The following is a 27,584-nucleotide window of genomic DNA, read 5'->3' on the forward strand; positions in this document are numbered from 1 at the left end:
CTCATGCAGGGTCCCGGCGGGCACGTGGCGCCCACCCCAGTGCCAGGGGGCGGGATGGGAGCTGCAGCGCGGGCGGCTGGTGCCCCTGGCTTACGATTTCTGGGGGTGGCCGGGGGGCTGGCGGCTGGCACGCTCCGAGACGTTGCGCTTCACCTTGGTGCCCGTGCTGGAGGGCTCGGCGTTGAGCGAGGGGCTGGAGCGGGATTTTTTCAGGCCGTCATCCTCACCGCCTGCTGCGTCGAAGAGCGTGGACTCGAAGGCCGCCAGGTCCTCGGAGCCCGCCTTCAGCTTGGCCCGCAGCAGCATGGCGTAGGTGCCGTAGCGGGATTTCTGGGGGCAAAGACAGCAGCGCGGGTAGCAGGGCAGTGCCCTTCCAGCTGGCATCCTCCTCACGGCCCCTCCACCCCATCCTGCAGGTGTAATGCCCTCTTTCTTCCCTGGTGCTTCCCACCAGGGGCCCACAGCGTGCTGAAAGCCCTGCGGCACGCCCCATCCAGCCCCCGGCCCTGGGAGCCCCTCACCCGTGGTGGGGAGCTGAGGGGGGCAGAGCGTGGCAGCAGTACCAGGAGAAGCCAAGGCAGTTCAGCTACACGGGCAGGAGAGGGCCCCAGCAGTTGGTGATGGCCAAGGGCCTGTGGTGGTGGCACAGGGGCCGTGGGTTCTCCCAGCTCACCTCAAACTCCAGGTACTCCTCCTTCTGCTTCAGCTCCTCGTACTCCTTGCCCTTCACCTTCTTCTCCGGCAGTGAGGAGCGGTGCTCCAGCAGCTCCGCTGACATGGCCTTGAACTTGGTCTCATGGCTCTTCACCTGCTCGTCCTGGGGACAGGTGACACGGCATCAGCACCCCGTTCCCCTCACCTCTTAGTTGCAGCCAGCTGGGGCCAGGGCTGGCGTGGTTTTTCCAAGTCCAGCCCGGGTTTCAGGTGCTGCCCCTGGCTTTCCAAACATGGCAGCCCAAAGCACAAGCCCTTTGGGGAAATCTCCTCCTGCAGCCAGCCCACCGTGAGGCAGTCTTACAGCAGAATTTAATCCCCTCTAAAACTAGGCTGTTTTTTTTTTAATCCTTTCTGCTCTATGAATAACTGCAGTGGCACAAGCGAGAGCCAGCTAATCCCCCTGCCCGCTGTCCTGTCAAGGTCCTGGCCCCTCTCAGGGCAGGCAGACCGTGCTCATCTCCACAGCCCAAGGCCTCGTCCCCACGCCGAGGGACCCACCTGGGACAGCCGGGTGCAGGAGCTGGGCAGCAGCGGGCGGCTGAACTTCTTCTGGGAGCCGATGGCGGCGGGGAAGGGGGGCGCGGAGAACATGGCAGCCACCACGTTGATGCGCGTGATCCACGAGTGCATCTGCTCGGGGTTCCTGGGGAGGAAGGCCAGCACAGGCGGGCTTGGCTCTGCTCGTCCTGCCAGAGGCCAAAGGGACCTGCCCCAGAGACGAGCCTGGTGGTCCCTGATGGTCCCTGGCTCTACCCCACTCCCTTCTAAATGGGCCAGGACATGGCCCTCAGCCCCATCCCACCCACTGCAGGTGAGCTCCCGCTGCCCTGCGCGGGTGCTGGGGCACTCACTGTGCTTGGAAGAGGAAGACCCTCCAGTCGGCTGTCCTGAGGTAGAAGACATTGGGTCTCTTGCTGTAGTCAGACGCCCGTGTGGCGAGCGAGTGGTGGATGCTAATGGCATTCTTCAGCTCCTCTTCGGCCAGTGCCTTCCCCGGCTTGTACTCCTCCTGCAGGTCACAGGGCCCTTCAGAGCCAGCCAGAGGCTGCAGCCCCCTCAACCCAGAGGCAGTGAGGTTCAGAGGTCGGCCTCCACCAGGCTGCTGCAGGGCTCTGCCTCCAGCTTGTGCCACACCACTCAGGTACCTGGGCTTGGGGACAGGAGCACCGTGGCTTCCCCCCTTTCCCGGCAGCTGGGCAGCGTGTCAGCACCTCACCGCCCCCAGCCCCAGGTGACCCCGTACACGGGCGGTCCCTCCGCTCCCTACCTTCTGCAGGTAGAGGATCATCCCCTTCAGGATGGCGTGGAAGGGCTTCCAGCCGCGCTTCCCTCGGGGCGCTGTGGGAGAAGAGAGCAGCCCAGGCCTCAGTCCTGGCGCTGGGCAGGGCACTGCCAGCTCCCCCTGCCCCCAGCTCCCCCTGCCCCCAGCTCCCCCTGCCACGCTGCACGTCAGCCCACCCCGGGGACGGGCAGCACGCCAGCACCGTCCCCGCACACCTGAGCCCGTGCCGGGCACGTGGCTGGCAGATGGAGCTGCTGGGGGGCACAGAGGGCTACTGCTGCCCCCCGGGGCTGGCACCTCGCTGCCTGCACAGCCAGGGGTGGGGGCAACGTGGTGCTGCCCACCAGGTAACGCTGGCCTGGGAGGGCGGCAGCGCCTGATCGGATCAAGGTGGCATTAGAAGGCTGGGGCTTAGGGAGGATTTTGCAGTGGGAACGGGGAACGTGCCTGGCAGCACAGAACCTGTGGCACGAACCTTCTGCAGCACCACGGGACACCCTTCCCTGTCTCTCGGCATCCCACAGCAGGGCTTTGTCCCGCAGGGAGCCCAACACATCCCCCTGCCCGCCTACCTCTGTGGGAAGGGGGAAGCCTTCAGCCCCCCAGCCTGCAGGGTGAATTACACCCCTCACAGCCTGCTCCACGTGGCGCTGGGGCTGATGCTGGAGGCTGGTTTGAGGCTACCTGGAGATTTCACAGGGTGCCTCTTGCCCCGCTCCCACTGTCAGGATTTCTGGAGCTGCCTGGTGCCCCTAGCCCCGAGCCCCCTCGCAAACACCTACTTTTCTTGCAGTCAGGATCAGCGTGGATCTTGCGCACTAACAGTCCGTGCTTGTAGGTGGCGATGCTGGAGTCCTGGGAGAAGTCCAGGAAGGGGTTACTGCAGCTGCTGATGCGCTTGATGGACTTGGGTTTGGGGTCAGCCAGCTCTGAAAGGGACTTCCTCAGCTCCTCCTCATCTCTGCCAGGTACAGATTTGGTTGGGGAAGCATTTGTTACCGTGCTGGGGACAGCAAACACTGAGCCTCCCGCTCGCAGCAGACCAGGCTGAGCAGTTTTTCCACACCACTGGGGAGCATCCCACGGCCTGGCCAAGCCTCTGTGCCCCCCCTAGGCTGGCAGCCACAGCGCTGCTGGGATGAGGCACGGGGGTGTCTGCTGCTGGCTCAGGGTGGGGGTCCCTGCCTGCCCTCGGCAGTGAGGCCAGGTGGGCTAATGCTGGCCAGCCTGACGAGCCACTGGCCGTGGAGGAGCACTGCCCTGGGGCTCGGCACCTCCGCAGCCCACCATGCTGGGGGGCAGACCCTGCTCACAGCCTCCCTTCAGCCGATGCCCCCTCGCCCTTCGGGCAGGCTGCATCGCTGCTGCTCCTCCCGCCCCGGCACGGAGATGTGGGAGCCCGGAGCTGCGGCCTCCCCCCTCCCTCGTACCCGCTCACTGCTAATTAAACCCCTCAGCATCTGCCGGCGTCTCCATGGCAGCAGCCCGAGCGCATTGGCTGAGCGCTGGCGGTACCGCCGGGCTGATTAATCCCCGCAGCGCCCGCGCTGCCGCTCCTGCTGCTGGGGATGGCAGCTGTGGGCGAGGGTGCGGGCGCCGGGCACGGCCACGGGCTGCCCGCTCCGACCCCGAGCACCGCTGCTGAGGTGTGGGACAACAGCCGGCACGGCCACAGCCACGGGGAGCCGGCCTCAGGCAGCCCACCCCCAGCTAAAGGGTCCCCGTCGAGGTGCTGTGCTGGGGGCAGAGGGCTGAGCGCCCAGCACTGCTCTCCAGTCACCCCCATCCCCGTCTCATGTGCCTGCTCCCCTCCTACAGCCCCACAGGAGCATCCACCCCGCCGATGGGGCCCCTGGTGCTCTGGGGGGTGGTGAGGAAGCCCCCCGGCGGCAGGGTGACCCCACACCCGCCCAGCCCATGCCCCCTGTGGGATGCTCACATGGCCCACTGCAGCTTCTCGTTCTTGATGGAGCCATACAGCGCCTGCGGAGAGAAGAGCGGGGTCAGTCGGACAGCAGGGCCCGGCTCAGGGGAGCCGCACAGAGCAGAGGGAGGACTGAAGGTTTCGGCACCCCCAGGCCGCTCTGTCCTGGCCGCAGCCCTTCTTTCTTGGCAGCAGTGTTGCTGACAGCCTGGCCCGTCTGCACACACCAGCTGGCTGGCATCGTTTCAGGGTTACAGGTACCTTCTCCCGGGCACCTGCAGCCCCAGGCACGACTGGGGCACAGCACAGGCTGCCTCCCTTCCCTCCCCTCCTGTGCATGCCCGTGACAATGGCACAGAGCTGCGTGAGTTTCACCCGACAGCACCAAGCCCTCAGGAGAGCCGGCTCTCCCTGCACCAAGGTGAACCAGGCTGCCCAGAGGGACAGCTTTCAGGAGATGTGGGCTGCAGACGAGCTGGGACAGCAACGCTGCGTGTCTGCCCCTGGGTTGGTGAGACGCCAGCCTGCAGCAGGGCCCCAGGAGCACTCCTGCACCCAGCAGCTCGCAGCCTGCTCCCGGGCTGCCCCTCGGGATGGCTGCAGCCTGCCCTCCCTCCCAAACGCCCCGAGCCTCCCCGCTGGCCCCAATCCTCGCAGGGTTCGGCGAGGCAGGGCCCAGCACCGCGTTTCAGCAGGGAAAAAGGCAAAGTCCATGCGCAGCGGGACAGCCTGGGGCCCCTTTCCCAAGCCTTTGTCCGGTCCGAGCTGGGTGCGAGCCACAGGCACTCAGCCCGGCTCCGCAGCACGGGAGGCTCGGGGGAGGCTTTCAGCAGCGCTCACACAGCGCTCCAGATCAAGGAGCAGGACGGGTCTGGAAGGCTTCATCCTCGGAGGCAAATAATCGAGTTTCGCACAGGCTGTTCAGGCAGCTGTCAACATCCATCTCCTGGCCGGAGACTGCCGGGGAGAGATCTTGCTGGTGGCTGATGAAGTACAACTGCAGGCTTGCAGGGACCTGCGAAACCCAGCCAGCAGGCAGGCCCAGGCAGCGTCCGGGGAGGACAAATCCATCATCACCCGAGAGATGCAGTGGCCAGAACGGAAGAGGGACAAGGCTCGCTTCGTGCGTCCTGCTCCAGGAAACGCTGGCTCAACACCAGCGTGTTTTTCAGAGGAGGAAAGGGAGCCCCCCAGCCGCAAATGGAAAACAGGGGTCAGCCTGGGAAGACAAGAGCCTCCCGGGGAGGGCACGGCTTCATTCCCCTATGGCAGGTTGTACCTGCACCCCATTTACACCACCCTGGCACCAGAGGAGCAAGAGGTAGGAGAGAGGAACTGGCTGGTGGCTTGGCCAGAGGAGCACAGGCTGCAAAGAGGCACAAGGTAGGTGATAAGGAATGGCCACAGGAGGGAAGGGATCTCACTGACAGGGATGCAGCTGAGAGGTGCTGAGAAAAGAGACAAAAAAAAGAGTGGAAAAACGGCACAGAGAAGTTGAGACTGGAAACCAGGAGCTGCAGAAAGGCTGCTGAGAAAACGCTGCGAGGAGTCAGATGGGCACCAGCCTCGGCTGCCGGCAGGACGGGGAGGTCCCGCTCCGTGCCGGGGGGCTGCAGACCCCAGGACCAAGCTCTGCTGTAACACCGAGAGCTGCTGACAGAAGCTGCTCGTGGCGCAATTCTGAATGAAATGAAAACCACGCCTGCACAGTGCCAGGGAGCAGCCTGGCAGAGCGCAGCACTACAGAAACCTGGGCTCGGGGGCTGTCTGTGAACGCTTCGAAGGACGAACTGACTGACTTGTGGCTTCAGAAGGCTCCAACACCCCGGTACAAGCACCCAGAGCATCGCACGAGCCTGCTGCAGGCAGGAGCTGCCACACAGCCTCACCTCAGGCACGGGGCTGCGGGCTGGCTCCTGTGCCTGGAGCAGGAGGAGAGAAACGGGAGGCTGGGGGGATGGAGAGGGCGATGCAAAGCCTCGCTCTGTGCTTAGATCCTGCCAAGGCTCTGCCTGGCTACCCGCCATCCCCAGCTGACACCGGTTTCATGCCCTGTTGGAAACAAATCCGGTGGACTCAGCCCAGCTCCGAGCCGAGAAGATGCCCTGCAGCCACAAAGCCCGGCCCTGCTCTTCTGCTCCCGGGGCAGAACCGCTGCCTGCCCAGACTCCAGTGGTGCAAGGACCGCTCCTGGCAGGGCACAGCAGGCTCCTGAAGCCTAGCTCACATCAGCTGTGTCGGCAGAGACCACAGACTCACAGCTCAGCTCTGCAGGTCCCTCTCTCCAGGCTCTCTTTCCTCTGTGGGTTTATTCCCGAAGGTGCAAAAGGATGGCACCTCTCGGCACCTCTGAATTTGCAAGCACTGCCCAAGAGAAAGCAGGGTGCTGCCAGCAGAGGGCTGACCCCAAACAGAGGTGGCTTTTTTGCATGTTTTTCTTTTTTTTTTTCCCCCCCACCATCACAGGGTTATGAGCTCACTGCTGCAGCACACACGGCAAGGCAGCCAGCCCTGCCCTAGACATGCGCAACACCAAGGAGACCTGGGGATATACTGTCCCAGCGGGATTTCTCACTGAATCAACATTTTTCTTCGGTGCCCCCTCTGAAAGGGGGCTGCCAGGACGTCCCCAAGTCCTGCTCTAGCCAATATCTGCAGAGGGGTGGACAGGCTCTTGCAGCACCCTGCAGGCAGGGCATGGAGGAGCTGCATGGACAACATCTCCCTTCATCTCTGCCTCGGAGGGAGCCCAGAGGAGGGCACGGTCAGTGCTGGTTTGGGAGAAAGGCTGCAAGCAGCCCTGGACACAGCCCTGGCACAGATGGGACTGCACTGAGGGCTGTAGCCCAGCATGGCCATAGCAGAGGAGTGTTAAGGCAGGAATTTTGGCAACAAGCAGAGGGTTAACCCTTTCTGGGGTGCTTCCTTTAGGGATCACAACTGTTTTGGACACATTATGGTGACAAACAGCCACAGCGTGCTTGTTGCTGTGCAGCACAGTGCTCGGCAGCCGGAGCTGCGAGATGCCCTGTGCAGGTCAAGATTCCTCCTCCCGCTGCCAGCCCTGCGAAAAGGCACGGCTCTGTGACATTTTGCACGACAGATTTCACAGCTACAAAGTGCCCTCCCTGCAGACAGCCTCCCTCTCGCCGTGCCTGGCAGCATTGCAATATGAGAGCTCAATCGCTGGCTTTCCCCAACTTTTCCTTAGCAAAACATCTTTCTCTACACCCGGCCACGAAGCTTTGGCAGCCCCCCCAGGCGAGCAGAGACCCCTCAGATATGGGAACACGAATGGCACGGCCAGACCAGGGCTGTGTGGCAGAGGGAACAGCCCTCGGCTGTCCCCTCACTCACCTTCACACACACTGCTGCCCGTCCGGCACACACAACCGTGCTGAGCAACACCCGGCCACCCCGTGCCCCCTGCCCCCCTCGCACAGGTGTCTCCAGAGGACAAAGTGCTGCCCCCAGACCTCCTCCTCCGCAGGGGGGCTCGGAGCAGAGACAGATGAGAGTGACTTGGGGACAGCGCCTTGTGCGTCACCCCCTGCCTCGCCGCGGGGAGCAGCCACCCATCCTGCCACCCCAGGCTCCCCAAGCCCTCCTTGCCCAGCCAGCCACGACCCCAGCCGGCAGACCCCGTGCTCCCGGTGTCCCTCAGCCCCACAGCGCGGGGATGAAGGGCCGAGCCCCTCGCTGCCAGCTGCCTGTCTCCTTCCACCCGAGTGCGTCACACCTTGCCCCAGCCCGTGCTGCGCTATGGCAGCATCGCCGCTTCTCATAGCCACGATGTCCCCAGGGCTGCTGCTGGCCAGGGCAGCAGCGGGGCCCCCTGCCCGACCCCACTGCAGCACGGGGCGGGCGAGCACCCACTCCCCTCCCCGCCGTGCTGGATGCGGGCAGGGCTGGGGCAGGACGTGCCCAGGGCGGCCTCTTTTTGCCTCTCCCCACCCGGCGCCGATGCGCAGCAGCCCAGCTCCTCCGAGACCGCTGCCGGCAGACGGCGGGCAGGCTCCTGGCGGTGCAACCCCCCAGTGTTTCCTGCCGTCCCGGCGCTTACCGGCTTCTTCTTGCGGCGGCTCTGCAGGCGGCTGACCACCAGGTCGGTGTAGAGCACCGGCTTGAGGGTGCGGGAGCGCTGCGGCCAGCCGTAGCAGAAGGTCTCCACGCCGCGGTAGTTGCGCCCGTAGCGCACCGAGCACATGGAGCGGGACCGCATGCGCCCGGCGCTGCTGTTGATGCTGTTGACGCCGATCATCCTGACGGGGGGGGGGCAGCCCGGGGCAGCCCTGCCCTGCCCTGCCCGGCACGGCCCGGCCCGGCCCCGCCGCTCCCCGCCGCCCGCTGCCCGCCGCCTGTTGAAGCCGGGCCGGGCCGGGCCGGGCTCGGCGGCTGCTGCCCGAGGGAGGCGGCGCCCCCGGCCCAGCAGCCAATGGCGGCGGCAGCGGGGCCCGGCCCGGCAGAGCCCGCGGGGCGGGGCCGCCCGCCTCAAGATGGAGGCGGCCCCCGGGGAGAGGGACCGGCCCCGGCCTCGGGCAGGGGGGCGCCGAGGGCAGGGCGCTGGGTTTGTCCCCGAGGCTTCAGGGCTGAAGGGCGCAGGCAAAAAAAAAATAAAAAATCCCCCTGGGAGCGGGCTGAGCTCAGCGCTGCCGGGGTCTGAGCTCAGAGGTGGGAGCCGGGGTGCGCTTCCCACATCTGCGCATCGCTGAGCCTGACGGCTGTGCCTGCCAGCTGGGGGGCCCAGCCTACCTTCCTCCCCCAGGGGACCTGCCTGCGCTGGGATTTAATTCATTAACAGCTGTGAAATGCTCCAGGCTGCCAAGCTGGGAAGTAGCACGCATTCTGCTCGCTCCTGCATTTGTTAAGCAGCACGGGGGAGGAATGGGGTCTGGTTGGTCCGTGCTGTGTGGCTGGAGGCCCAGCAGCAAAGCACGAGGTTAAGCTGAAGAATGAAGCAGATGTGGAAGACCTAAGGCTCTGCAAAGTGATCGGTCAGGTAAAGGTCGAATCCGTATCTGAAATGCAACACACAACCAACAGAGTGCAGGAAACCCCAGGGGGCCTGGGCTAAAATCACACTTAGAAGAGAACAGCACAGCCTCAGGGTGAGCCAACCGCGGTATCACCAGCTCTAGTCCGTCCTGTTCGCATCCCTCCTTGCCGGCCAGGCACTGGTATTCATTTGGCCACAGGAGCAAAGGCCAAGCCTGCAGGTGTGGGCATCCTCGGGCACAGCATTACGTGGGCTCTCATGTCTCCAGCATGTCCTCACCCCTACCCCGGGGATGAGGACACCAACGCCCACGGGCTGGGCAGCCCTGCCAGCAGAGCACGGTGCCCCAGGGATGGGTTGGAGCACGGGGAGGTGTTCCCAGCAGCAGGCTTTGCCTACAGGTGCAGCGTCGCTGCCTTGGCTCTGGCAGCAGGGGCACAGCGAGGCACTGCCAGTGAGGGGGACGTGGTGCTCGGTTGTGAAAGCACAAGCTTTCGAGTGTTTTGGTTTCTTCTGCTGAAAACTGTGAGTGTTTACGTGCGTTATATCGTAGCAGATAAAGTTCTTGTCTGACTCAAGCTGCCACCCGCTCCCAGGCATCGTGCTGCTTGTCTTGGGGCTTCCTGCAGTCAGAGACGAGGGGAGGGCCCTGTGGGTCTCCCTTCCTGATGCTGTCCCCACAGTCACAGGGAACGGTGGCCTTGTGTCCCCTGCAGCCACCTAGGTCCTGTCCTGCTGTCCCCATCTCCCTGCTTTCCAGTCCCCCAGCTGTGTGTGGGGTTTGCCTCAAGCTCTCTGGCTCTGAAGTCTGTGGGTTAACAACCTGTGCGATTCCCCCAGGCAGGCTTGGGAAGCCTCTGGGACCTTTCTTTGGCACTGCTGGAGCTGCCCATGAGCCACCTCTGAGCTTTGGGAAGCTCCTCTGAAGCCTGCCAGCCCTTCCCCTCCCCTGCTGCCCTTAGGAAACGCGTGCGCTCCTGCAGAGCTAAAATTAGCCAGCCAGCTGTGTGGCACGCTTGCACAAGAGCTTCAGTCCCCAGGCAGGGGATCCAGGTCTGCCAAGGAGGCAACATCCTATGTAGGCTAACGGGGCCGGCACAGGCCACTGCAGGGAGGAGGGAGGCTTTCCTATTTCTCTGCTGCCCAAGCCTGCAACAGGACCAAAGCACCAAGGAGCCGACAGCCTGCAGCTGGCAGAAGGGAGAGGGCGTCTTCTCCAGATAAACCTGGCAAAGGTTACCCAGGAGTGGCGCTGCCCCACTGCCCCTTCACACACCTTTCCTTGCCAGCCCCCTCCCCAGCACTTCCCTGAAGCTCTGCTCTCCCTTGCATGGACGGGAGCCCCCCGAGGGCATCGGTGCCAGGGAGTGACGGAGGAGCTGCAGCCTGCCCCTCGCGCAGCACCTTGGCGATGCCTTTTGCTCCCACTCCCCAGCACGGTGCTGATACAGAGGCGTCTGAAAAGCGGCTGTGGGAAGCACCGCAGCTGCAGAGGGAACAGGCCATTTTTAGCAGCTCAGCCCCCCCGCTGCAGGGTTGCAGGCAGAGCTGCGCGGGGACGTGCTCCTGCCTCAGCTGGCGCAGCGCGGCAGCCCCCAGCCCCAGCAGCACGGGTTCTGCCAGGCAGAGAGCTTGGCCCTGCCAGCACCAAGCCCGCAGGCTGCAGGAGCTGCTCACTGCCCCGTTTCACACTGGTTGAGACCCGACAAGACAATGCGGTGGCGCGTGCTTAAGTACTTTTGGGGTGGAAGTTTAGCACGGGTGCCGCAGCGCCTGCACTGCGGATACCCCACTGTGGGGTGCCGGGGGCTTCAGGAGGGGCCCGCAGAGTTTGGATGCTCCTGGACAACACAGCACCGGGGGGACAGATGCTCCAGGTCCTGATTTTGGACATTTCTCTTCCATTTTGGGTGCTTAAAGTCTTTTCTGGAGCCGGGTTTAAAATTAGGGAAGAATTCTTTCTGAGTGACTGTTTTTAGTGGAGAAGCGTGGGCTGGGAGGGAGGACAGCCCTATTGAGAGCTGCTGGTAACCCCTTAATGATGGGGCGAGCGGCACAGCCAGGAATAGACCCACAAAGGCTGAAAACAGAGCTCAGCTTTTCACCCCACGTTGCCTTTTTTTGTAAGCCACCTCCCACAGGAGTGGCTCCGGCACCCTGTGGGAACCCATTTCCCACATCCCGAGTGTTTTCTGACTGCAGCGCTTCACCAAAGGCTTCTGCCCTGCGGGACCCACGGGGCACAGCACTATTCCCAGGGCCCACGACGGAGCCGCCAGCTCAGCCAGCATGAGCACCGGGCCCCAGTGAGCCCTCGCTCAGCTCGGAGCCGGTGCCGAAGCCATTTCCCCAGCTCGTGCATCAGCCTCAAGGTCAGGCCGTCCCCGCCGGCAGCGGAGCCGCGCTGCAGCCAGCAGGCGACTCCTCCCTACGCACGCAGCAGCTGAGCCGCGCCGCTCCTGCCTTAGCTGGGAGGCTCGAGAAATGGCCACGAGGGACAAGAAGCCATCGGTGTGGGGGCACAAGGTGGGAACCCCCGCGGCCACATCTCAGCAACCCACAGAGCCGGCATGGACCGCGGTGGCCAGAGGAGCCAGCTCGAGGTGGAGAGTCCCAGCGCTGCCTCCTTCCCTGCCTCACTCGCCCAGGAAGGACCCAGACCCCATCGGTGGCCAGGCACAGTCACTCCCCAATGCACTGCCCCCTTTCCACCTCCGACCAGCACCCCAGGGTGCTCCAGGACCATGGAGGTCATCGCCACCCCTTCCCCCGCCCGCCCAGAGGCACCTCACAGCTCCTGTGGCTTTGGCCAGAGCTGTCCCTGTAGATGGGAACTGGGTCACGCAGGGAGGTGACAGGGCTGCCCCAGCCACACAAGTGCAGGGTATTCCCAGCTCTGGGGTTTCAGCCACTGGCCCACCCTCACCACTGCTGTGCCTTGCCCACACCACCAGCAGTGGGGTTGGTGGCTGCACTCCCTGACCTCAGCAGCGCAGGAGGAAAGCTGCGGGCCAAGGAACAGCACTGATCCTGCCTATCCCGACAGCCTGACACAGGCATGAGGACAGACACCTTAATTGCATCCCACATGGCCATCTATACAATCCTACCCGAAGCTCTTGCCCTTGTTCTTGTGGCTTAGCTGGCCAGAGAGAGCAACCAAATTTACCTTGAGCAGCTCCTTGGGGAAGTCAGTGCCTCCGTTGAGCCCCTCCAAGTTGCCAATGAAGTCGGAGCAGGACATTCTCTTCCCGATGTTCTGGGGGAGCCAGGGGAAGAGAAACGTGGGGTTCACCTCTGGGCCGGGGGGCTGGAGCTGGCTGGAGCAGGCTCCCACAGCCCAGGAACAGAAAACCCAGTCTGCTGCGGAGCGAGGGGCTGGCCAGGTCTCGGGGAGGTGTGGAAAGCCGCCTGCTGTGCTTAGACTCGGGGAGTGTTAGAAAGCTTCTTTTCTCTAAGCTCAGTGCCACCTGCTCCCAATATCAGCTGGTTTTGGAGTCACGCTCCCAGCCTCAACCCCTGTCTGCTTTCCTCTTCTCTCCTCCCGCCACATCCTCCAGCTCAGCCTGTCTCCCCCAGAGCCCCGTTATCTCCTCACTCAGGCCTTCCCTGCTCTCCTCCCAGCCACCTTGGGGGTGCTCAGCCCCTGCACCTCCTGCGCACGTGGCTCTGCCTTTGGCATGTCCTTGCTCTTCCCCGGCCACCCACGGCTGGGGCAGCGGGGGCGGTAAGGGCAGGGGACAGCTGGGGCTGATGGCAGAGGGAACTTACGTGTCCGTGCAGATCTGTGTTGAGCAGCATCAGGGCACAGGTCAGGGTGTGGGCTCCGTCTGCAGCACAAGCACAGGGCAGGGATTAGAGCCCCTGGGAGCGGACCGAGCCCGAGGCAGCCCTGAGCCCACTCCTCCCAGCCCGGGCACGTGGGGCACGCAGCATCAGCACGGTGCTGGCAGCACGCAGGCGAGTGGATAGGAGGCCACTGGGTTAAAGCTAGTCCGAAACCTGTGCGTACAGACCCCCCTCCAGCCCTCAGCCCCGTCAGCCAGGCAGTGACGCTGCAGCTACCATTGCCCAGCTCCTAGCACGGGCACGGTGGGGATGGCACAGCCCTCTTCCAGCCAGCCAGCCAAAATCTCACCTGCCCACAGAGCCAAACCAGAGCAGATTCAGCACGTGAGCACACACAGGGGGAGCGTAAAGACGCGGCACACTGAGGGGAAACGGTGCAGACTGGGCGCCCCTCTGTGCCGCACGGGGCTGTCTCACCTGGCCGTCCCCTGAGGTCTGAGAGCTGGGGTCTGTGTGCTGGGGAGGGCCTCCTCTCGCCTCCTGTGCTAATCTGCTCAAGGGCAGAATTAAGGATGCGTTGAGCCCTAATTATGCATCTTCCAACTAGAGCAGTATTTTTTTTTTAAAGTCTAAAGTGCCTGTCACTTGAGGGAAATGACAACATCTCCGTAACAGGGGCTGACTCCTGAGGCGTCAGTTCACGCTCTCAGACTGCTTTCCAGTTGCAGTCGGAGCACCTTCGCTGAGCTGACGAACACATGTGCTCTCCCGAGCGAACACATGCACACCCACACGCACACTCATACACACACAGACAGCCGCTTACCCTCCGAGGAGATGGCATTGGGATTGCACTCGTAATAGCGCTGGGAAAAATGAGCCAGCACTCGCTCCCGCTCCTGCGTCTCTCCCATCAAGGCCAACTCCTTCAGAAAGGACCTGAAGAAGCAGCAGCAGCAGCGTTGGCCACACGTGAAGCCCACCAGCAGCTCCTCTAACTCACCCTTTGCTTTCTGCCCCCTCCTGGAGACCTGACATGTGCCAGATGAAGCCCTGCCCTCACACAGCCTTCCCAGACAGCTGCAGGACCCCTTTTAAGCCTGCAGCACCTTACCCTGCCAGCACATGGCAGAGACCTACACTGGGCCCTAAAAACTACCCTGGGGTACCACTCGGGTGGCCACAACACATGCACACGTCCACACGCAGTCCGCCTGACCTGAGAGCCTGGTCCAGACTCATCCCCGTGAACACGAAGAACTTGAGGTACTCCCCTGCCACCATCTTGCTGAACTCGTTGCTGAAATGCAAAGGGGGGAGCGAGAGTGGGATCGACCAGACTGGGGGCATGGCAAAACGCAGAGGGTGGGGTGGGTTCCCGTGGGCTGGGAGACATGAAGGCAGGGCTGTGGGAAGCGTGCTGGGGACAGAGGCCTCCCGGAGTCCCATGAAACTCACGGGGTTTACCCACAGATCCAGTGGGAACACTCATCGTGGAGAAGCTAGAGCTGGAAGAGCCCCCAGGAGGCGTCCCCTGACACCTGCTGAAGGTGCCCAAGATGCAGTTGCGGTGGGAAGGCACAAAACCTGGATGTATCATAGGTGCTGAGACCTTCAGAGGGAACACCTGGTATGGACAAGCTGTCATGGGGGGAGGGCTTTGGGGCCCTGCCAGCTGTCCCTGCCAGCCCAGTGCCCCACGAGGGCAGCGGCTGTGGGAGCACCATTGGTGCAGGTGGGAGGAACGATGCCTTTGCAGGACGGGCCGTTCCTTGCGAATACCCACACGTACTTCTTCCCCAGGTGGCGGGCCACATCTGCTTTTTTGAAGCCATCCAGGTTGTAGAGCCTCTTGGCCAGGCGTTTGGCAGCCTCCAGGTCAGCCTTGTGCCCGTTGGAGAGGGTGTCTGTGCTGCCCAGGGCCAGCTGCTCCATGCTGTCCATCTCTGAGTCTGAGTCAGAAACCAGCTGGCTCAGGGGGTGGTCGCTGCAATGGAAAGGGACACACCGCGTTAGTCCGCCCACGGGTCCTCTGCTCCTCCAGCTTCTCAGCAAACATGTCCTCACCCTGCTTTGGAGGTCAGCCACTCTGCTGGGCTGCATATTGCACACTACTGCTTAGAGGTGCTCACAAGTCGGGGCTGGGTGCTAAGGGAAGGCTGGAGACGTGGCTGGAAGGGAGACGAGGTGACAGGGTGCTTCTGGTGACTGATGACGGGACCAAGTCACTCAAAGCCACATCCAAGGTGGATGTGGACAGACAGGACAACTGCTCCAGAGTCCCCACCCTGAGCCTGCGAGACATCGTGTGTGGGCTCCGGCTCTGCCAAGCCCAGCTGCAGCCGAGACTTGGAGCAGAAACATGTGCACGCTGCATGCTGTACTCTACAGACACCGTCATTTTTTAACCTGAACAAACTCCTCGTGCTGCTCTCAAGTGCAGTTCCTACCCAAGACAAGAAGGCCGTAATTCTTGCACTTGGCTTCTCTCACCCGGTAACTCCAGAGCACAGCAAAAACTGAGGAACAGCGCGTGAGGATGAAGGCAAACACCGCCGGCCCCGGCTCGCGGCACGGTGTGCTGCCTCCCCCGGGCTGCCCCTCAGCCCTCGCCCCGTCAGGCCTTACAAGGCTGTGCTTCGAGCACTCTCTTGGCTTCGCCTCCGGAGCTGTCTGACTCAGCGGCACACAAGCGATCCCAACAAAAAGTAAGTTGAAGCTAATCAACAACGAATGTTAAGCAACTCTGACCTCGCCCAAATTTTCTGGCAGGCCTCGCAATGTTCCAGTCTGATTTATTTTTAAAAGTCTCTAATTGACTTTTAAGAAGGCCTCCTCTCCTGAGCCAATTACCCAGGCCGGTCTCCCTGAGGCTCCACTTCTTCCACTAAGGACAAAGCTGCTCTTTGCTGCTCGGCGCTGGCCGACAGCTTTTGGATGGAGCTCGTCCCGTCCCGGGGGAGCCCCGCACAGCACGGACAGGCTGCCCTGTGCCTCGGGGGGCTCTCGACGTCCCCCGTGCAACTGGGAAGCCCAAAAGCATGCAACCATGGGCCAGACAGGTCCAGAGCTGCTTAGCTCTGGAGCCCTGCAAGTCCTGGGGGAGAGGCACTTGACTGGGACCACCGTGGAGCTTGGAAACACCGGGCAGTGACTGCGGTACGGCCCGGGTGGGTGGCCCCTAAGTGGCTGCAAGGTCCCTGGTGCCAAGGAGCTCACCAGCCCTGGGGCATGTCTCACCGAGCAGGAGGCTTCTGTACCCGCAGCACACCCGGCTGGTTCGTGGTGCCTCCTGCAGCAAACCTAGAGCTCCAAATTTCCTCCGTGACCTCTCTTCCGAAGCTGTGCTCCTCACCTTCCTACCCGCTGCTGAGCACCCAGCCGTGGGGCCATCTACAAACTCTGTCCTTCAACAGCTATCTCATGGCAGGCTCCCAGCCCATGGCCGTGACTCTTGCCTTGCTTCTTGAAACAGACACGCAGGGCTCACAGCCTGTTTGTTACAGCAGCTCTGCCAGCGGGGTCTGCCATCCCCTCCCTCACCGGGCCCCAGCTCTGACTTTGGGCTCTGTATCAGCAGAGCATACCCATACGGTCAGGATGAGGCACCATGCTGTACAAGAGACCCCAGCCTCCAGGCCACGCCAAGAAATGGGTTTTCACCCAACACTTTTCCTACGGAGAGAAGAGCAAGAGCCCAATCCTCAAGTAAACGGCAAACACAGCAAAGAGCACATGTCCACATCTGAGGCAACTGAGGTGATGCTAATTTTCTTGCCAATGACCTAATGTCTCGGGATTTTTTTAGTGTACTTTCTGAAGTGACATTTCAGTTTGGCTTGAAGAAACACTGAGATAATATTTTTACATTAGATGTATTTCCAACCCAAGAACTGGCCTGCACTTAAGGAACAAAGATCAAATTTGGTATTGTACGAGCATCTCCAGCGTGCCTGAAATGAGTCATCCTGGAGCGGCGCGGAGCTGGCTCGTCCCCACCACGCTGCCCGCGGTGGCACGGCCACGGCCACCCCCACGGCGCCGCTCCCCACGGCGGGCGCCAGCCTGGTGTGACCCACCCAGACGGCAAAGACCCCACGTCTGCCACACTTGGAGGTGTTTGCCAGGGGGCCCAGACCCCCAGGGAAGCTGCAAGGTGCTTCTGCAGACACTCTCTGATGACAAGGATCCCTCTCCAGGGCCAGGCAGTCCTCCTGCGGGGTCCACACACTCCGTTTCATGGCCCCAAATACTCCTTCCCTTGGCTAAAGCATTTCTTCTCTGACCCCCAAATATTCCAGCTCCAGACCCCAATTACTCTTTTTCTAGTCACACCTTTTCTTGTCCCGAAGACTCCTTTGCCTTGGCACCAGGCACTTCTCTGAGCCCAAATCCTCCTTCCCAGGGCCACATCCTCCCTCCCTGGCTTCAGATCCTCCTCCTCTGGGCTCAACACTTGCTTCTCAAGGCCAAACGCCCACCCCCGGACCCAGATGCTCTGTGTCTCGCCCTGATATTCATCCTCTGGCTGGCAGCCCGGAGGCCAGCAGGAGACCAGCACCTTCCTGCGCTGCAATGCAGCGTGCCACTGCAGGAGCCCCGCTGTCCTCCCCACGAGGCTCACCCGGCACCATGCTCTCCCCACAGCCTTCAGGAGCTTCTCTCCCCGATGTGGGGCAGCACCAGGCTGTTAGCTCAGCACAGCCTGCCCCAGGGGCTGCCCTCCAGCTCCTCGCTGCCAGCAGGGATGTATCTGCACAGCGGGACCCCCCTCACCCATGTCTGCTCCCCAGGACCGGAGAGATGTCCCTGGGGACAGGCTCAGACAAGTGGACATTGGTTTCAGCCTGTGGTGCTCTGCTGAGCTCCCAGGCTATCCAGGTCCTTCCTGGCATGTTTCCATGTGAGACACCTGCTGCAGGAAATTCAGAAATGCCTACTGCAAGCCACTTGTTCCCCAAAACAGGCCACGGGGGACTCAGTTTGCTTTCTGCACCACAAAGGGACAGGGCAGAGAGCCCGGTCTGAGTCGGCGAGGGACACGTGTGTGGGGCAGGCCAGCACCCTGCCCTCAATTCCCACTGCCCCACATGCATGGCTAGGAGCCCGGCGCCTCTGCCAAGCAATCCCAGCCTGCCTAATATCGCTGCTAAGAATGTACCAGACCGGATCCTTGGCTGAGCTAAATAAATGCAGCTCCCTCCATCGGTCTCAGCGGAGCGACTTTGATTTATGATAGCCAAGATCTGGGCTGGTTCATTCCTCGCAGAATTGGAGTTCGGGCTGGGAGGACACTTGAAGGTCAGCCAGGCCAGCCTCCAACCACAGGCGGGGCCGGTCCCGCGGTCCCCAGCCCCGCGGCTCTGTCCAGCCTGCTCCTCAAATCACCCGCAGCGGCCCCCGCCAGCATCACAGCCACCCGAGCCAGGTAAGAGCCAACTCGGGCAGCCGTGCCCCTCCTCGCTGCTGTTTCCCTGGAGAGCAAACAGCAGAGCTGCTCTGCCAGAGCCGCCCCTGCAGCACGGCCCTCCCCCGAGATGCCTGCCCGTGCTCTCTCCCCCCGTCCCGGTGCCACCCGCAGCCCTCGCAGGGGCTCGGTCCCCCCTCCAGACACTTTCTGGGGCGAGCGGGCTCCCGGGGCCTTAAAATCCGGTTACTCACCAGCCGGGCGGGGGGGGCGGCTTCTCCTTCACGGCCCCAGATGCCATGGTGCTAACCCGGGGAAGCCGGGACCTCTCGGACCTTTGGGCAAAGTCCAGCCAGCGGGGCGTGAGCGAGCGGGGCCGCAGCACCAGCAGCAGCAGCAGCACCAGGAGCAGCACCACCAGGAGCAGCAGCAGCAGCAGCGGCTGCAGCAGCAGCGATCACGGCCCGGCGCTGGGGGCCGCGTCCCCCCGGCTCCCGTCCCCCCTCCGGCCGCCCCCGGGGCCGCCGCCGCCCATTGCCCCCCGCAGCTGCCCCCGGCCGCGCCGCCCCGGGGCCGCGGGCACCCCGCCGCCGCCGGCCCCTCGCCGCCCCGCCGCTCGCCGCCCTCCCCCTCCCTTTCTCCCTTCCCTTCTTCCCTTCCCCTCCACCGCCGGCCATGCCGCGCCGCCGCCCCTCCCCGCCCCTCCCGCCCAGCCTCACCGCGCCCTGCCCGCCGCCGGGACCCGCTGCGGGTCCCCCCCCGCCGCCACCGCCCCCGCCGCCGCCGCCGCTGCCGCTGCACGCACGTGTGCGGCATGTGCACGCCCGGAGCGACGGACACCGCCGGGATCGGGCCCCGGGAGGTGGCAGCCGGCAGTGATGCCCCAAGTGTGCCACCTGGCAGTGACACCCCAAATGTGCCACCCCAGTTGCTGTCCCTGCCTAGAAACAACCAGTGGGACCCAAGCCACGCGAAGCCACCTGGACACTGGTGAACGTGGGTACCATGGGGGATTTTTCCCCTTTTTTTGGGGTAAAGTCCCCCATGCACCTCTGTGCCCCATCTCCTGCAGTGCCAGGCTCAAGGCCACGCTGGCAGAGAGGCGCCAGGCTCCAGCCCCGCTGTGCTCTTCCCTGCCCTTCCCCACGCCATCCCCCTGCCCTTCCCCTTCTTTCTGTTCTCCCCTCGCCCTGCAGCGCAGCCCGCATAAGCCCCGCTGGGCATGGCACTCGGGGCACTCGGGTTCTCCCTCACCAGTTTGCCCAGTGACAACTGGGAGCCCCGCTGCCGCTCGGGTCACTCGAGAGCAGCTGGCAGACCTGGGCTGGCCTGTGCCAGGGGGAAGGGGGGCACCAGCTCACCGATGGCTGCAGCAACAAAAGGCACCTTATAAAGAAACACAGCAGCGCTTATTGGCACGGCCCCGCACTCCCGCACACGCCAGCAGCTGGGATCTGGCACAGAGGCGGCTTCGGGCCGGCACAGCGGAGGCTGGGGAGGCTGCCAGCCCTGCAGCTCCCGTCCTCCCACACCGCCACGTCCCCAGGGCTGGCTCTCCCTCGAGCCAGGCTCCCCGGGGGCACGCTGCCAGCTGCCACCGGGGAGTCTGCGGGCTCCTCCTGCCTGCCCTGCTTTCTGTCCCACCCCAGCCCATGTCCCCGATTTGGGTCCCTGCGGAGCCTGGCTCTCGCGGGGTGGCACGGGCAGCAATTAACATCCTCTCTCCCCAGCTCTCGGCGATAAACGCTCCTCGGGGTGGTCCAGGATGGGGAGATGAGCAGACGCACCCCCGGGGACACCGTTTGCCTGTGCACGTCCCTCTGGGGTGATGCTCTGCAATCTGCAGTGCCTGCCCCAGGGCTGCCCTGGGACTGGGATCTGTAATTGCGAAATTCTGGCTGCTGCCGCAGGAGCAACCTTCCCGCTGCCCCAGCTCCCACACCACCCTCTCACCAGCACCACCAGCCCCGGAGGGACCCCGCACAGCACCCTGCCTCCTGCTCCTGGCCCCATGCACACGCTGGGTCACTGCCCTGGGGACAGCAGCCCCTGCCCAGTGACAGCTGGGGACCTGCACACCTCCTCCTCCTGCCCAAGGGGGACAACGGCTCCAGAGCGAGGGCCGGGCACTTGTGGAGTCTCTGCCCCACACTGGAGGTGTCAGTGCGGGGTGTCCCTGTGCAGCAGCTGGGGAGGTCCCATGTCGCGTGGCCAGGGTGTCCCTGTCAGGGCATGGCACTGTGGGGGGGCTGGAGCATCCCACTGTGGGGTTCCCTGCTGTGGGGCAATCCTATAGCAGAGTATTTCCCATTGCCATGTAACGGGGAACAGGCTCCTAGCAGCAGAGCACAGGATGGCCTGTGAGGGACATGCCGGGCTCTCCCTGAGCTCAGGGACACGTGCCCACCTCTGCTCCTCACCCAGCTCCCAGCCGGAGGTCTCGCCCTCCTGCCTGCCTCCAGCCAAGGCCACCAGAGGAGGCAGAGGCACCCCAGTGCTCGGGGAGGGCATGCTGTGTTTTCACTCGGGCAAATTTCCTGCTGGCAAGGTCAAGATAAAAGCATGGACTGAGGATATCGTGTGCTGAGGGATGCCAGAGCCTTGGTCTGAGCCTGGAGGCTCCACGAGCCAAGGCTGTCTGGCTGGGGCAGGGAGCTCCGTGGCTCTGCGGGGTGCAGGGGGCACCCACAGCCTGGCCACGGGTTGTTGCTACCAGGCTCTGTGGACGGTAAGTGAGGCTCTGTCCCCACAGTGTCACTGGGGCTCTCCGCGTTGCTCCTTTGTGCCTTGGCAGAGCAGTAGGAAGCAGATTCCTCCTCCAGAAAGCAGTGATCCACGGCTGGATGCTGCCACCCTCTGCTGCTCGGTGCCTCTCGGACATCACCAGTTTCACTGCACTTATCTTGCCCAGCCTCTGCGCCACCACGTCCCTGCCCTCGGTGTCCCAGACAGAGGGAAGGCCTCGCCAGCACCTCTCTCCCCAAAAATGTCCTCGGGGTGACCCAGGGGCCACAAAGCAGACACGATATCCCACCCTCCTCTCTCGACTGCAGGCTCTGGAGGCGACACAAAGCTCGGACCTACAGCTCCCAACAAGGCTGGGGAAGATGAAACACGGGATGTGCTCCCACCTCCGTGCCTGCCACAGCAGGACGATGCCTCCTGGCCTGACCAGCCTCCTCTCAGGCCAGCAGCACAGCCCAGCCCTCACCCTTCCCTCTCCCAGCAGCAGAAGTTGGGCTCGGGCTGCCAACACGCAGCACAGGGTTGGACTCCACAGCGAGCCTTGGTGGCCCAGGTGGGCAGCAAGCAGCTTTGGCCACTCACCTCATGTTGGAGGCCAAGGGAGTACCAAAGCTGTCCTCTGAGCAGCAAGGGCTGCGCCGGACGCCTTTCCTCTGCCTGCCTCGCTCCTCCTCCCTCTCAGTCCAGGGGGCATCTGTGGCCGAGCTGGTCCCAGAGTCCGGCTCCAAGTGAGCCAGAGGAGCAAAGTTCTCCTCGATCAGCTTGGCGCTGTCTCGGATCTGTCCCTGTACTTCTGGGGTGAGGGTTGGGAGGTCAAAAGTGAAGAAGGTCCCATGGGTGCGGGCTGGGGAGGAGAGGATGTCAATGGAGTCCAGGCTGGTGTAAGACGTGCCTTTGGCTCGATGGGACTCCATGATACTCTCAAAATGCTTGCTGAAAGAGTCCATGCCATCCTTGGAGAGGCTGTGCCCTAGCAGGAAAGGCACTGGAGACTTGAGCATACCCTGCGTGTCTCGATCCATGACCCTAGAGGGAAAGAAAGGGAGAAGAACTGGTCACTGAGGAGCAAGGGATCAGAGCCCTGAAACAAAAGCCCATGCACTGCTCCGGAAGGAAACTGGGAGGGCAGAAGGCTCCTCTGAACAGCTGCAGGACGCCAGACCTCCGAGGAGAAGCCTTGCCTGCCCAAGACATGATGGGAAGAGGGACTGCCTGGCCTCCCTCCAGACATATGCTTCTCCTTTAATGAGCTACAGGCTTTTGTTCCTTTCGTGGCTCATCCTCCTAAGAAGCTTATGAGAGGGCTACTGCTCCCAGCCACTCGCCTCGAGCTTAGATCCAATAAACGGCTCAAGCACCAAACCAGGATGTGCTTCAGCTCCACTTCTAACCAAATCTGCAAGTGCTTGAATTTTCCACGAGCCTTCAGAGCTCCACAGTGCTCCCGAAGCCACTGAGGGCAGTGTGACACCTTCGTCCACATATGCGACACCGCAGGCACCGAGCAGAGCCTGCCTGCAGGGTCTGCACAGGCAGCAGCTCCCCACACAGGTTTTGAAGAAGGAGGGGAAAGCAGGACGGCTTGGTGCTCAGAGCACCTGCACCCAGCCCAGCTTACTTCCATGGGGACTGCTCCAGCCTCTCGGCTATGCCTCTCTTACAAAGATGATCCACTGTGAAAATAACACAGGGGATGACTCCAGAGAGAATAAGATATCCTATCCTGACAGCAGGGGCAAAACCCCAGGTGCTGCTCCCTGCCAAGGCACCCAAACCCATCTCTCCTGGCCCTGGAGAATCATCTGGCCATGTACCAGCCCTGCAGGAAGGCTCAGCTCGGCTCCAGCATGGGTCTGGGCCCAGCCCAGCAGAGGAGCTGCTAAATCTACAACCCCTGAGACTTTTCTTCAGTCAGTGAGGTAAGTTGCAACCTGCCCATCGGTCCGAGCATGTGGCCGTAGGGATACTTCCAACACTGAGAACAGCAGTGCTTCAGTCATACAGGCATAAACACAGCCCTAAAAGCCTGTTTTACTCAGAAGCTGCTATCGCTTTATTAAAGTACCAGAAAAGCACTTGTTATGCCACTCTCTTTCCTGATTAAAAGCAAAGAACTGATCCAGCTTGTCATAACATTTGTTATGAACAAACAGCCTCATACAGAAGGCTCAGAAAATGCATTGCTGTTTGAAGCACCAAGTGGTTTTCTCATTCATTAGCTTTCATACGCCGCTCAGAAATCTCACCCTGATTATTCAGCAGGCCACGAGCTGCCAGCTTCACTGCACCAGATGCAGGTGGCCTCAAAGGGAGCCCAGCTAAGTGAGCAGTGGGGAGGAAAGGCAGGATGAAGGCTGCTCTTGTCGATCCAAGAGCATTTCCCCAGCTGCACAGCACTGCACTGTGTCCTTACCAGTCCTGCACGAGCCCCAGGAGCCGCCTCAGAGGGGACTTTCTGATGAGGACACGGGAGATGAGACCTCTCAGCATTTGCAAGCGTGAATGTGCGCTCCCTGCCCTTACCATTCTGCACCGTGCTGCTGAGCTGAGCTAATGCTGCTGACTTCATTTTGCGTCTTGCATCCATAAGGAGGGCCATGGGCTGCACAGGGAAGGACAGCAGCCGCAGACAGAAAGGACCTTGTTCCCAGGGGAGGGCAAGGGAATCGGGCTTATTTTTGTCATCAAGCTTACTGCCGCCAAAACACTGAGAAAACATAGCTGGTTCTGTGCGCACCATCTGAGCTCCAGGAGCGACCTCCCCACCCCAAAACAGCAAGCCAGCTGTGAGCGAAGCCATTCAGACCCAGCCTGCCCCGCGCTGCCCAGCCCTGCCTGGCTCCGCTCGTGGCACAGCCCCACGGCCAGGCAGTGCAGCCGGGGCAGCGCCAGGAGAGGAGATGCTGAGGGTGCAGTCAAGCACCTGCACAGCAGCGGCAGGCAGCACAAAAACGTGTGTCTGGCTTCGAGCTGGCGCAGGACACACGCTGATCCTCTCTTGGAGGTGGGCCAGGTGGGTGAGCAGGGGACACGCGTCCCCTCCGGGAAGGCTCCCTTGGCAGCAGGCCCAAGGGCTGTCCTGGGCAAGGCTGCTCTGCTTCCAGGGAGGAAAGGTGCTTCTGCCTCCGGCCAGCCCTGCACGCTCCAGGGACTGGGGCACCGTGCTGCAAAGCCTCCTCTGGCTCCTCGGCCAAGGCGTTGGCACTGCTGGCCATGCCAGGCCCTGCCACCACCTCACTGACCCGCGGGGGATGCTCGGGGAGGGGGGAGATGAGCCCGCCCTTGCTGACAGGTCTCAGCTCCCTGCCTCTAATGGGAATAAAGACAGTAAAGGCTTAGGCTGGTCATTAGATGTAGATCTGGCTCTAAATATACTCAGGGAGAGGATTTGCTGGAAGAAGACACTGTTTCTTCTGTCACTTTCCATGTCTTATTTGATTCTGTATTGGATTTTTCAGCCTGATGTCCTGCCAGCTGTTAGCACGTCTCTTATTTTGGGAGGGCAGATCACACAGAAGGTGCCCTTTGGCCAGAATTTAAAGGGCAACACGACGGTGCCCAGCCAATCCCCCCTTGCAGAGGGTGCTAAACCCCTAAGGCTAGGTTTCCAAAGGGATTTATATCTGCAAATCAGCGTCCGATGGTGCTTCAGCAATTTTGCAGGGCTGGTCCTTCCCGGCTACCAACAAAGTGCTCTGCAGAGAAACTGCCAGGGCAGAAGCTGCTGGTTTGCAACAGCTCTTGCAGGGCAGGGTGGCGCTGGCTCCTGGGACACAGGGGGGTAAGGGGGATATTTAATCGCCCCAGCATCACCCTTCCTGCAAGCAGGCAAAGCAGAAAGCTTGGAGTAGCAAACATCAATAGCAGTGACTGGTAAACAGGAGGGAGGGCTGCAGCTGCAGAGCTCGGAAGCAGTGTGTAAGCAAAAACCCAGGGCTGTAATGCAGGGACCGAACAAGCTTGTGGTTTTAGGCAAGCGATTTTCAGCATGCTGCCCGCAGGGTCTGCACCTCGCTGGGGAGCAGGCAGGGGTCTGCACACCAAAAAAAGCCGAAAGCCACGGGTCTGCAGAGCAGCTGCATAAAATGGGCACACCACCACTACATCACTACATACTTATAGCGGGAGCAGCGTGTTTCGGGGCTGCAGTGCATTTCAGTACACATCCGACCTCTCCAGCACTGCCTGGCGAGCTGCGGTAAGGTGTCTCAGAGGACAAAAAGCAGGTCTAGGCTCACAGCCCACAGGAATTGTAATGGCCTAGTACAGCTTTGGAAATAGATTACCACCACGTAAGGTAATGGTTACAGCAACTTGAAGAACTTGCTCACGGTGATAACAATATAACTTTACAGCTTTGCAAATCTTCTGTGACAATTCATTTGGAAAAAAAAATGCATTTCCTTCTTGGGAAAAACAGCAGGAGCCCAGCTCCCCTCTGCAACATGCACCTTCCCTTCCACTTCAGCCCAGCTCCTCACGCTTCTCCCTCCCAGAGCAGGGGCACCATGGAAAGTTATTTTTTCTGTCATCCCTTCCCACCACCAACACCAAACCTCCCTCTTCCTTTTCTTCCACCCCCATGCATCCTGCCCGCCTTTGGCACAGTGTGGCTGTGCATGCTGCCAGGCACCCCCCTGTCCTGGCACGCGGGGACCGCCTGGCTCTGTTTTCTCCAAGAGACCTTGCCCCCATGTGCGGAGTGTTTGCTGATGAAGCTGAGCCCCCCTTGACCCACCCATCACTGTCCTGGTACACGATATTTTGCCACACAAGTGAGAAACGACACCATGCAGTGGTGTGGAAAGGCTCTCTCCAGCCCAAAGAGCTCCCCTGGCACTGTCACCCGGGTGCCCTGGCTCGGATGGGTGAACGGAGCTCAGGGCTTGTCTCCATGGGAGCAGGTCCTGAGGTCTGTGCCCTGCACCAGACACCAGCACCGCCTCACTCCTTCATGGGGCAGTGAGGGACCCCCAGCCTGCGGGGTGCCCCAGGACCCCCTGACCCCACGCAGAGCTCAAGCACAGCTGCCAAGAGTTTTGGCTTGGGCACTCGTTTGGCAGAGCCCGTTTTATCATGCACTTGGGATACCGAGAAGGGTGAGGGGTGCTTTCTGCCCTCAGACGCTGAGCCTCACCTTTCCCTGTTCTCCTTCCTCATGGCCTCAAACACCTCATCGTCCTCCTCCACGTCTCCGCCACGCAGCCCGTCCTTCGTGCGCTTGGCGCTGTGCTCGGGGAGCCCCTCGGGCGTGCTGTTCCTCCGTCCTGGCGTCCCCACGAAGCTGGGGTTGCTCTCGCTGTCCTTTTGGCTCTCGATAGCTGAATCCACCTCATCCTTCTCGGCCAGGATATCGTCGATGTTGGTTTCACGATAGCACCGCAGCGGCACGGTGTCCAGGTCTGTCTCGGAGTACTTCACCGTCCTCCTGATGATGCCCGTCTCGCAGGAGCCGTGCTCCTTGCTGCCCGGCGGGGACACCTCAATCTCCACCTCCACGTGGCTCAGGCCGTGCTCGGGCACCGACTTCTGCGGCTCCGCGGGCAGCAGGCAGCCAGGCTTCGGGGAGGGCTCAGCGAGGGGAGCCGAGGAGCCTGGAAGAGAGCCCAGAGCCCCCGTTCGACCCCAAGTCCCAGTGGATCAGGGCCCTGTGCCCCCCACAGACCAGCTGGTAGCCACAGGTCCCTGCCCAACACCCTACCTGCCTTCGGGGCCTCCATTGAGCCGTAGAAGAACTCCCACTTGGCCCTGGCGATGCGCTGGGCATGGGCTGAGCTCTGCCGGGGGCACGGCCAGGCGCTGCCCTGCGGGGGGACACGGCGGTCAGCGGCCAGCAGGGCTGGGACGGGACATCTCAGCCCACTGTGGGGTCACAGGCACCTACCTGTGGCCGGGGGCCGGCGGGGACGTCCCCCGGAGGGGCCTGCAGTCCGTTGGTGAGGGAGCTGAAGAGGCAGCTGGTGGCGAGGGTGCCGGTGTCCCTCCCGGCCCCGCGGGGACGCGTCTCCCCCGGGGACCTGCTGCCGGCCAGGAGCGGGTCGGACACGGAGGCCTCCAGCTTCAGCTTGCGCAGCAGCCGCTCCTGGGGCTGGGGCTGGGGCTGGGGCTGGCCGGGGGGCACGCACCAGCCCTCGCCGTGCTCCACAGCACAGGGCCCGTTCTCCCGGGGGGCCGGGGGGCCGCCGAGGGGCCGCACGCTGGCCTTCTCGATGAAGCGGAAGGTGACGACGGAGCTGCGCCCCTCGGGGGCCACCAGCGGGCTGCGGCTGCCGGGCGAGGCGAGCCCCGCCACGGGCTGGCCCCTCCGCGGGGTGCAGGGGGCCGTCAGGCGCCCCCCGCCCGGGCAGCCGCCGTTGCCGAAGGGCCCCGTCTCCGTCGGCTTGCGGGCCAGGGAGCCCGTGCTGTTGTAGAGGCCGAGGGGGCTGCGGCGGGCGTCGGGGGCCAGGCCCTTGCGCAGGAGGTGGAGGCGGCCGGCGTTGAGGTTGGGGGTGAGGCAGCGCGGGGGGCTGCAGTGCTCCAGCTCGGGGCTGGTGGTGGCTGGAGGCCAGGGGCGGTGGTCCCCGGGGTGGGAGAAGGGTGGGGGCGAGGCAGAGCAGCCCTCAGCCGTGGGGAGGTGGACGAGGCCCCCGGCCTGCGCCATGCTGGTGGGGAGGGGAATGCAGGCGTCAGGTCCGGAGCTGGGCAGGGCGAGGCATCCTCAGGCAGCCCTAAAGGACACGGAGAG

At 62.7% G+C, this 27,584-nt stretch overlaps 1 protein-coding gene across 1 annotated transcript; it reads right to left on the reverse strand.

The window, feature by feature from the left end:
• Positions 1–27,500, reverse strand: PSD (pleckstrin and Sec7 domain containing). Its single transcript, XM_032191611.1, has 16 exons — positions 26,745–27,500; positions 26,562–26,664; positions 25,998–26,454; positions 21,443–21,886; positions 14,495–14,695; positions 13,928–14,008; positions 13,535–13,647; positions 12,691–12,749; positions 12,089–12,178; positions 3,939–3,982; positions 2,782–2,960; positions 1,985–2,055; positions 1,569–1,726; positions 1,216–1,360; positions 674–817; positions 1–330 (listed from the first exon to the last, which is right to left on the reverse strand). The coding sequence occupies exons 1-16, from the start codon at positions 27,498–27,500 to the stop codon at positions 91–93; spliced, it is 3,285 nt and encodes a 1,094-aa protein (XP_032047502.1). The 3' UTR covers positions 1–90.
• Between the last annotated feature and the right edge of the window lie 84 nt (positions 27,501–27,584).

Source organism: Aythya fuligula, chromosome 7, assembly GCF_009819795.1.
Source record: "Aythya fuligula isolate bAytFul2 chromosome 7, bAytFul2.pri, whole genome shotgun sequence".
In the NCBI taxonomy this organism is placed as follows: Eukaryota; Metazoa; Chordata; class Aves; order Anseriformes; family Anatidae; genus Aythya; species Aythya fuligula.